The following is an 11,262-nucleotide window of genomic DNA, read 5'->3' on the forward strand; positions in this document are numbered from 1 at the left end:
CCCCTCGCTCAGCGGCACCTTCCGGACAGGGCTGCGGGGCGCTGGCGTTGAGGCACTTCCCGCCGAGTAGCGCTCCGCGGCGGTGTTCTTCAAAAATAACATATATACATCTATATATTTGGAGAGAGAGGGTAATTGGCCACGGCGCTCTGCAAATTGTACATTTAAACAATGACATACTTTTTCCACTTCGTTTGGCAAAGTTTCCTCCCGCAGCCCATCCCTCCATCACTATCCTTGCATTAGCTAACAGGTTCAAGCAGATCTGTTTGGGGGGCGGCTTTCTTGCCCCTCGCAACAAAAACAGCTACAGCCAAGGGGTATTAAACATTAACTTTCCAGACCGAGCTTATTTTCCTTGAGCTGAGGTGGGCTTTTTCCCCCCATCTTCTTAAATAACAAGGGTGGTCCCAGAATACTCTATATCGAGACAGCTTTTCATCAGTTGCTCATCAGCATGCTAATTGCTGTATGACTAATTATGCCCTGAATTCCAGTTGATTTTCTTAATGAGACAGCTGGGTTAATTATGTAATCGTATGATTACATTAGCCTAGAGTGCCCTGGCGAAAAGTAACGCAGGCAGGAGCGTGATGTCATCGCAGGAGCCGCGCGCACAAGGGGGTGCATTCATCTCTGCCTAATGACAGGGGAGGGCAGCGGTACCCACAGTGCTCTTTGTGTAAACACTTAGATTGAATTATTAAGATCTGTGTCTTTTTCCAGCTTGCAGAATGACGGAGGGATGGGGTTTTTTTTTAAACAAAACTCTCCTTGGAATTTCAGCTGGTCATCGATAGTCCTGTTTTATGGCCTGGGTTGAGGTTGGATTTGGTGTGAGCAGCGTGGGGTTGCGGGTGGTGAGGTACTACCCCTATCTAGTCATGTAATGTGCTGTTTTGGCGAGATTCATCTTTGTGGTCCTTAAAAATTGTTTGTAAAATATGTAGTTTACATGCGTATGCAGCAGGGAAAAAACTAGTTCTCTTGTGCTGCTATTCGAGAAAAGATTTACCATCAGGGCATGGATGTGGTGTCAGAGTAGTCTGAGGTGTTACTGCGGCTGCGTTGCCTGAGCTTGTTTGATGTGAGGTGTTACCTGGTGTAAAAATAACGTTACATTTGTAACATTAATTTTTTTCACAACCATGTTCATTGAGATGTGTCCATCCACCTCCTTTATGAGGACAGAAATGCATCTGCAAGGGCACCGGTGCGGTGTGTTGCCGTGGTGAGCACGCTCAGGGAGCTGCTTCTGAAACGGTACTGAAAGGACAATTCATGGGGACGTAAAGGCAGGAACAGGCTTTGCAGATTCTGCTTTTAAAATATGGCAGTTTTTATATTTCATGTGACAGTGTGGAGAGAGCCTTGTTGGGGACTGGATCCAGACACGCTGGGCTGCGCTACAGGCACTTGATGCAAAGGGCTTCCATGTGGGTATAGTATGCAACAAGTGGATTAGGAAAGTAGGGCAGACTAGGAAATGATAGGAAAAAAATACTAAATTTAGTATAAAAATAGACATCTCAATTTGCTCTTGGGCAATAATGATCTTTCTAAACACTTTAAAAAGTTCTGGATTAGCAGATTCGTGTTACCAATTTTCTCATTTCTTATTTATCTCACGCCTAGCAGGGATTCTGAACTTTTGCAAGCTAGAGAAGATTCAAACCACGAGAATAATTTGTGATGAGTTTTCCACATTTAAGTGTTAAGTGAGAAGATCTTTTTCTGTTACAGATTATAGAAAAGGCATTTCCTTCTTTGCCTCTCTCCGTAAGCCAGTACCACTTGATTTTTTTGAAATGTTTATGCCTGTTGTTTGTGTAATGAGTCGAAAGTTTTGGTCCACTGCTTGTTTAAAAATTCAGTGACCTCCTGTTAAATGACATGAAACATACTTTGTAAGTCTGGTTAATATAAAAAGGTATGCTTTTTCATGCATGCATATATTGGGAAAAGGAGAGTGTTTCTATTTATTTTAGAAGCCATTCCACTCAGGTAAGAAGAAAGTCATTCTGACTGTAAGGTTTATACTTGTTTCAGATTAATTGGTGTTTATAAATACTTCAGAAATCACAGGGTTTTAGTTTTTTCGAGATTAAAGAGCGTGTTGGGGCTTGCCATGAGAAATGTAGTATTTGTCTCTCTGCCCAAAACGTCTTGGTCATTTTATCATCGTGCAATGATTAGTTTTCTTTAACATAGTTTATAAAAATTGTATCTAAGAGGTGCTTTGGTTGTGGGGTTTTTTTACATGTCCTTAAGCAGGATTTAGTGGCTGCAGGCCATTGGTCCTTCAAATAGGCTCTAGTAAAGTTTGAAGTTTAATGCACAGAGACTGTTTTTACATTTTGTTTGTTCTGCCACTGTTTTGCTACTTGAACATTAACCTTTAATGGCGCTAAATTAAATATACATGTCCTGATGAATAATTATGAGATTGCAAGCATTTTCGTTTTGTACATAAAGCTGCTCAGGGATTGCAAATTTGACTGAAGGTTTAGTCGTTATTCTCTTTATAACGCCCATGTTATTTTTGTCTTTTACCGATTTAAATATAAAAAGCCCTGTGTATTTGGAGAAAAATACCTCCTGCGGGTGTTCTCGCTTTTTACAGTAGGCATGTTAAAATAGGGGGGAAAAGTGCACCCACAATTCTGTAAAGTTCAGATTCTTTCAGTCTGGCCTTTTAACACTATTTTATGGAAATTTCATAGCTGAAGCTTAAGAACCCTGCCTGACACGTTTTGCGGTTCCTGTAACAGTTTAGGATGAGGATAGATGGGGACCGTCCAGCCTTTCTTTATGTTCAGCAGATGAATGTCCTGGTCTGGCTCTTTTGGGGAAGTGCTGAGCTGCAGAAGTGTGACAGAACGGTCATTCCAGTGAAGGGCCAGCAGACCTGCACGGGAGAAGGGTGACGTGACAGCCCGGACCTTAATTGGACCAGACATAAATATTGCAGGGCCTTTGACTCATGCTACTGCTGTGACTTAAACTTTATATTTAATTCCTTACCTGTACCCCCCTGTCTCTGCCACAATAACATTTTAAGTTTGATTTATTATAAATATTTTAATACAGATAATAATAACGAAAAGTATTTGGCCTAAAAAGCATAAATGAAAAAGCTATGTAGTCATAAACTATGTATGTACAGAGAACAGATGACAAGCAACCTAGATTTTGTATTATGAACAGGCTAATGCCATAAGCTGTTGAAGAACCAGAGTAACAAAATGCAGCAGGCTGCTACTTATAATGTCTCTGAGCTCAACATAACCCAGTACTATTCTTTTATAAACTATGAAACAACGTTGGCATATTGAAAAAACACACAGGCTCATGCTTAATGTGTTAACAGAGGTACAATAGACTTATTATGTGTTTCCAGAGACTGAGGGTGGTCTGAAAAATTAATGACTGTGGTGGTTGAAAATTAAGTGAACTCCCTAATATATACTGTTGTTGATCCACTGAGTTTGGTGTTTAGCATTCCTCAACAGGAGACTAAATCTTTGCAGCCATTTCACAAGAGATGCTGGCGCCCATAGCAGAAATGTATTCAATAATCTTCTATAAGTCCATCGGGCTCCAGCGTTTTCCTATTCTGACTGGGAAGAAGGCCCAGAATAAATCACGCACGCACACGTCAGGTGTGTGCTAAGGACTCTTTAGCAGAAGGGGATGAGCATCAGAGAATTCATACTGAGACGACTTTTAAAATAATTTCTAATTGCTGTTCGATTAGTGGTATAAGAGGGACCAGGAGTCACAAAACCCAAAGTTTGTGAAATTCATTACGTCCACACAGTATTTCTGATTATTATTCGTCTGTCAGTTTGAAAAAGTATAACTCGGATCTCCAGGATCAAATAACCTTTTTGAGCTCAGCTGTGCGGGAGGCCACAATTTGCTTCAGAAATTCACTCCCGCAGAAGCAGAGGCACGTGAGGGACACCAGCTGTCAGGGAGCTGTGCACACTGATTGCTTTTTACCCCAAAATTCTCATTTTGCAAACAAAACCGTGAAACTTAAGACTCTCACATGCCTTTGTATCATGTCTTTCTGCATCCAGGGACACTGCCCTGTGAATTAATGTGAGGATGTAGAAGGCATGCCCCAATTTAAAGGGCAACATAGATACAATGAACTATCGCTATATGAGGTGAGGAACATACAGGAATAATAACTCATAGTAGGGCCTTACTGCACTTTAAATAGATATTAATGGAGGAAAAAAAAGGACACTTGAGTCACAGAAGTGTTTCCGTTATCTTGCATTTTATTTTACTCTTTCTTTTGCAGATCCAGTTCCAGCCTTGGATTTAGGACAGCAGCTTCAGCTGAAGGTTCAACGTATGCACGATATTGAAACAGAGAACCAGAAACTTAGGGAAACTCTAGAGGAATACAATAAAGAATTCGCCGAGGTGAAAAATCAGGGTAGGCTGCCAGCATACTATTTTATCAGCTTTTAATACATACTGAAATTTTAAGACAGATTAAATTCAGTTTTCTTTCTTACAAGTAGGGTTGAGAGTAACATTGAAATTCAGTAAAGAAAGTTTAGTAGTCTATTATAGCCCCTTCTGTCGTGATGTGTATAGGTGTGGCTTTGTGTACGCTCCGTGGATTGCTTTAAAAGTTTCATCTTCTGTAGCACCAAGTCAGAGAATGGAGCTGTTATTCTGCATATTTGTTTGTAGCCCTCTGTGTTACCTGAAAATTACACCCCGACTGAAGTTGTATGTAGATGTTTTATGAGAGACGGCGCTGCTGCTGACGTCAAGCTGATTGTAGGTGTGGGTGCTTGCAGTACATACATTTTACAGAGACACAAAAATCCAGTGTTTTATACACACGTACAAATCTGTACAAAATGGAACTTTTTCTCTACTCTGTTTTTCCTTATCTACATCTGAAATGTGTTCCTGGAGTACATTCAGCATCCATACTTCATGTTTACTCTAGAGACTATTCATAGAGCAATGTAAATACAAGCTAATACTGTTTAATTATTTAAGTAAGTTTTAATGAGACCAGAGTATGTGAAAATGCATGAAAATCTCAATGAGATTTAACGCCTGTTGTCTTTAAGACTGTTCCAGTTTTCTTCTGACTCAGAAGAAGATTTCCTGCACCAGCAAACAAAATTTGCTCAGTTGTATGCCTGCTTGCCTATGCATGGGGCTGTTCATTTCCATGTTTAATACTCAGTTCTGGGTGGTGGAAAGGTAAATTGTGCGGACATTTGCAAAAGTGGAGATTTATTTTTGAATGTTATGGACCTGTTGCACCCAAGCAGGTAACATTTGAAAGCTGGATTAGCAACTAAGTTGGTTCCGTTACATCTCGTTTTCGGCAGAAGGAGCATATATGCAGTTATATGTTTTGTTTTAGCATAGAGAGTGTGACCTGTGGAAAGGACAGCTATCGGCGTGCAAGGATTCAGGCTGGACTGCAAAAGATGTCATGTGGGAGCCAGGATGCTCTAAGCCCAGCTGTACTTTTGCTGGGAATATACAACAGTTGCAGTTCACTGTCCAGTTTTCCTGAGGCTGTGCATCCTGTACATCCAGCATGACACTGGGATTCATCCCAGAAAGTGGAGAAGACGTTGACTTCCAGAGTTTTTTGCTATAAAACTGGCATTTTTCATTTCCTCTGGAGTGCACTAGCCTCCCTTCTGGTTTGCCACTGTAGCCTTTGCATTGTTTTTCACTCCAGTGCAATAGTTTGACACTGTTTCAAGCAGGGATTAATAAGGTATCCAGGGGAAAGCCTGCTGTTAGCTAAGGGTGCTTTGATCAGTTCAGCTCTTTGTTTGGAGGGCTGCGTATGAGCTATACGGTGCCTGTAAGAACTTCTTCCAAAACTGGCATAAATGGCAGTGGCTAACCAAGCTTTAGCTGACCGGAACAGTTAAAGCAGCACTTAGTTCTTCAACAGTGTAGAGGACTAAACTGTGCTAACACATCTATTGCTGAGTGCCTCCAGGTGAAAAAGAAATTTTGTTTAAAAAGCCGTAATTTTCCCCCATATTTGTGTAATTCTTGCATTCTTACTGTAGTTTTGTTTCCTTTTAAAATGCAACACTCAGACTTTGTCAAGATGCAACTATATGCATTTCCATGAGATTATTTTGATCTCTGCTTCTCCATGTCCCTGAATACTTTTTCAGATTTATGTCTGAAAATACTTGGAGGAACATTGTCTCCAGTACAAAGAGTAGATCCTTTGTGTGTATGGATAACCATCCTTTTGTCTGCGTGAAGAAGCATCCTTTGCTTATTCAGGAAAAGATCACAATTTGTATTACTTCCCAGAACTCAGAGAAGAATTTCCCTTGGCTTAAAAAAAAAAAAGGCGCCGTGTCCTTTTCACAGCCTGTTACTCGGTAATGAGCCTCATCTCGTTTTTGCACGGCTAGCAGAATCCTGCTCCTTCATTCAGAAGTAGCTGGTTTGCTGGCAAGCACTTTTACCACTCTTCTCCCCCTTTCTTTGTGGTCACAGTGGCCCAAGCTGCCTTCGGTGTAATTCCCAGACACAGACCTTGTCACCAGCGAATTGCTTTGCAGTTCTCAAGTCTGACAGTCTAGACTTTGAAAGGATGATGCATGGTTTTGTGTGATTTGAGATTGTTTTCAAGTCTGTAAGCTTTACTTTTCATAGTGGAGTTTGTCCTTCTATGATGTTTCTGCTGAATGAGAAACTTTTATGTCCAAAGGTATTTTTCCCTAAAGCGTTGTTAGTGGCATCTGTTAATGAGCTGATGCCTTAAACCACTGCATCTCTGTGCAAGTACATTGAAATGTATTGGAGCTGCGAGTCTTCTGGCAGTGTAATGCTTTTTCCAAATTCCATTATTGTTACAAAGCATACTCTGGTGAATGTCCTGCTTTTCCTTTTATGAGCCCTATAAGGATTCAGGCCTTTCCTGTGGGTGGGATCAAAGCGCTTTTACGTAGGAATGGGCACGTAACAACATGGTGTCCATCAGAGGCTGCACTGTAGCTGCAGGTTTATGCATCTTCTCTCATCCATTACCGGGCACAGTAGATGCAAGACAGCTTCTTTATCTGAGGGAAGGTTTTCTGCAGATTCCCTGGAAAGCCACAATGCACTCAGAACGTTATAATAGTTAATGCTTGTGTGTAAAAGCCAGTGTTGATAACAAGGCTGTTAGAGCAGCTCGAATATGAAGGGCTCCAGAGTGTCTGTTGAATCTGGTCTACTGTTAATACAGCAGTTAAATCTTAAGTTAAGATTTAACTGCTGTATTTTTCATCAGTTGTGAAGCAGAACGTAGCTGTGTCCCAGATATTTCTTCAGTTGGTGTTAGATTGCATCTGCACATGAACTGTAGTAAAACTGCCTCTTTTTGCATGAGCACAGTTACGTGAATTACCTGTCCTATGTGTAAGTGCATACTTAAACCTACATTGAGACTTTATTAATATGTGCTCAGCAGCGAGCTAATTTGAGACTACTCAATAAGGTGATACTATATTTTACAATTGATTTTTTTCTTCTTTTTTTTTACAAGTAATGTTAGAGGAACCTTCTTCGCTCTGCTTTCCAGCAAACTCCATTGATCCTTCTCAACCTAAACACTTAAAGTTCAATTTAACATTTAGGGAGTAAAAGGTCTCCAAAGGGACTCATATCCATTGATTTTGTGTCAGAGTTGAAGAGCTAAAGTTTAAAACACACTGAGCCTACAGGGTAAAGAAAGCCTTGTGTTGTGGAACCACGTGGAGCTGTGTAAACTCACTCTTCCCCTATTGTTTTTCTGTAGAGGTTACAATAAAAGCACTTAAAGAGAAAATCCGAGAATATGAACAGACCCTGAAGAACCAAGCGGAGAACATAGCCCTTGAAAAAGAACAAAAGTTACAAAATGATTTTGCGGAGAAGGAGAGGTGAGTGTGCGTGTGTGCGTCCGTAGGCATTGTAGAGGAGGTGAGATGTATTTTTCTGTTTAATCTTCCCAGCCAGGACTCTTTCGTCAGTATATGGAGACAGCTCATATACTGAGTGATTCTGGTGATTTATGTGTTTGACACGGAATCATTTGATACTTGACTTTGTACAGAAAAACAATCGTGAAAGTGTGGAAGCAAAACAAGGACGGATTGTTTCTTAGCGGCAGTGTTGTGCAGGGGGTGTCATGTTCAGAAGGGTGCAAACCTGCTTTTCTTCTTCACTGGCTGTCTTGTCCTTTGTGGCACTAATCTTTCTCCATTAGTCAACAGTGTAATCCAGTCTGCTGTGCCCGCTCTGTGTGTCACAGGACCACTGTACACTCTGTGCAGCCCTGAGCTGTTTCAGGTGAAACACGGTACCCAAGAGCCTGGGTAAAAGATGCATCACCCCTGCTCCTGTGGGTGATGTGAGGGTCTGAGAGGGGGTCTGTGTTCCTGAATTATCCTCAAAAGGTTTTGCATATTCCTACATGCCAAAATTAAGAAATATTTTAATCATTTATTACAAAGTTTTGGAAGCATCTTGGATGTAATAAATGATTAAAAGATTGCTAATCTTTTGCAAATGAGCAGGGAATGTTTGAATCTTGTAGGTAAGTGGGCAGGACAAGACCAAGGATATTAAGAGGGAGTTCTTTCAGGCTGCATTCCCTGCCTGAGAATTCATTTCTCCCATGGAGCAGTAACACTGAAGCTGTAATATGTTCAACTTAGTGTGGAAACCCATCAGTTTACGTGAGCTTTTTAGTTGGTGGGGTGGTTGTTTAAATTCAGGTCTGAGTGGGAAGTGAATGCAAAGCTTTTTTTAATTCATCAATAGCTGTGATTACTTTTTGGTAAGTAACATGTAAGCACCGTGGCTTTAACAAGTGCAATTTAGATACGCTTAAAAGTAAAATTGAAAGGCAAGTTGTGTAATTCAAATAACAAAAACGTGTGTATAAGAGGTTTGGAGTTCTCAAAGTATGTAATTTGGTGTTAAGGGAACTGAGGCCTGTTTCTTGCTATAAATACTTATTAACCTGGTCAGCAGTGTCGAACAATAAATTTATGCGCCCTGTGCAGTGCAAGTAGAGTGGTGGTAGTTTCATAACCTTTTTCACAATTCTGGAAGCTGCAGAAAGTCTTTAAAGCAGTGTTGTAAAAGGCAGCAACTCCTGGCAGATGCTAGAGCAAGTCCTGTAGCGTTTAGCAAAGACTGTAGTGACTGTACGGCTGGAGGATGTTAAAACGTGGATAACTGACACAAACCAGAAAAGATTGCCTGTGGACATAAGAAATGTGAGCATATTAAAGGTTTGCTCATGTTATGTAGAAAATATCAGTGTGAGATTTGTTTTGAAATATGTGTGGTTTTTTTTAAAGAGTAGATAATAATATTACTGGATTTGGCATCCATTACAGCTATGATGAAACAGCTGCTGCATCTATTCAGCATATCAGTTATGGCAACAAATTTCTTCATTATGACAGTAAAATGGAAATGTATCATTCTTCTCGTACTAATTTTGTACAACAGAGGGTGCTTGGTGACAATTTTCTTAATGTGTGTGACATTTCCAAAACAAATTATGCTCAAGAAAACCTTCCCCTAAAGTTGTCATTTATATAGCAGTCAACTCTTGTATAATGTTCACAGCTTATGTTATGAGGTGGCTACACTGTTAAAATTTTAATAAGTGGGACTGCGATGTATGAACACTATTGCAATGTGACATGATTTATGGGTCTCGTTGAAGCACCTTGTAGTCTGTGTGGTGTTGTCTGGTTACAGTTGAGACATTTAATCACTCTATCTTCCAAATTTACAAAATAAAAATAAGTTGTTTAACATGATTAAAAGCTCTGTTCTCACCTCTTCTCTTGCCTTATAGAAAATTGCAGGAGACACAAATGTCGACAGCCTCGAAGCTGGAAGAAGCCGAACACAAAGTTCAAGCTTTGCAAACAGGTTTGGCATCGCTATTCTGACCTATACCAATGATCAGGCTGGAGGTGAGAGGATAGAGATCACTGAATGTGTCAGGACTGTGTGTGACCCAGCAAGCGCAGAGATCCAACAGCGCTTGAATGTGCTTTGTGAATTGGAGCTTCTCTTGAACGTGCTTTGTGAATTGGAGCTGCTTTTGAGCTTCACACCTGAAGTGAACGCTTGTGTTGCAGCCAGTCTGTTGGTAAATACAGTGGAAGGCCACTTGGCCTTGTCTTGGTAAATACAAGCAGGAAGCACGTACAGCTGTAGAGCACGGCTGCAATTAAAGCAGGCCATGGAATTTTTCATCCATGGTGTGTTTTGCTCTGCTTTCACACATTTCTGAACTATGATAAATACACAGAGAGGTCTGGGGTCAGTATGAACCCAGTTTCTCCCAGTGTGTCTTGTCTGTTGCTATGGCTTGCTTGCCATTAGTTTTCCTCTTCATCTCTACACACTTAAAGATTCCAGGTCTGGACACATTTGGTTTTGTTTACTGTGAGAACACAAGAAATGTTATTCCCTGAATTACTGTGATAAATATTTCAAATGAATAAGCAGTTTAGCCAGCTTAATAAGAAATGAATAATGGTTTGTTAAGCAGAAAATGGGAATTTTTGCAATGTAAAAGAAATACCATAAGAAATTGTGAAAAATTAAAAGCTGTATTTTTTCTAAGTCAAAATGGTTTGCCTAGGTAGAAAGATAAAAAAAAGAATTTTCCATCAGGAGGTGTACAGCTTTATTTATGACTGAATAAAAAAAAATGGAGTAGTCTATTTTGCTTTTCACTGCAGTTACAGTGCTGTAATGCTTCATGTTTATGCCTTTTAGCCTTGGAAAAAACCAGAACAGAACTATTTGATCTGAAAACAAAATACGATGAAGAAACTACTGCAAAGTAAGATTTCACTGTTTTTTTTCTATGTCTTCCTTCAGGGTATCACTGCTTTTTTGTTTTGCATCTGTCTGTTGGAAACAGACGAGATGGAAGAAGTTCAGGCGTCCAGATTTATTGGAAAACATGGTCATAATTTGGCCTCCTATAGAGAGATTATTAGTTTTCATATTTTCTTCCACCCAGTAAGACACTTTTCCTGGCATGCATGCTGCTGCATTCCACGTTTCATTCTCAGGTGCTGATATCTCTTATACTATGTATTTCTCGTATTTTATTTAGAAATACGGCAGTTTTAGCAATAAGGTATTTCCTGTGTTTTTCCAATCTTGGTGAAAGTAAAATTTGGGTTAGTAAAGGATTTCTGTTGCACTCTTAGGTACCCTGGTTCT

General features: G+C 40.1%; 1 protein-coding gene across 1 annotated transcript; it reads left to right on the forward strand.

Annotated features, from left to right (window-relative positions):
• Positions 1-3,544: 3,544 nt before the first annotated feature.
• LOC104541819 (protein CASP-like) lies at positions 3,545-10,873 on the forward strand (the record flags this gene model as incomplete). The annotated part of the gene is made up of 5 exons (XM_010185965.1): positions 3,545-3,662; positions 4,316-4,453; positions 7,811-7,934; positions 9,872-9,948; positions 10,807-10,873. Coding segments are annotated over exons 1-5 (524 nt in total), but the record flags the coding sequence as incomplete, so codon positions are not given.
• Between the last annotated feature and the right edge of the window lie 389 nt (positions 10,874-11,262).

The sequence above is a fragment of the Mesitornis unicolor genome, unplaced genomic scaffold (assembly GCF_000695765.1).
Source record: "Mesitornis unicolor isolate BGI_N332 unplaced genomic scaffold, ASM69576v1 scaffold18290, whole genome shotgun sequence".
Lineage (NCBI taxonomy): Eukaryota > Metazoa > Chordata > Aves > Mesitornithiformes > Mesitornithidae > Mesitornis > Mesitornis unicolor.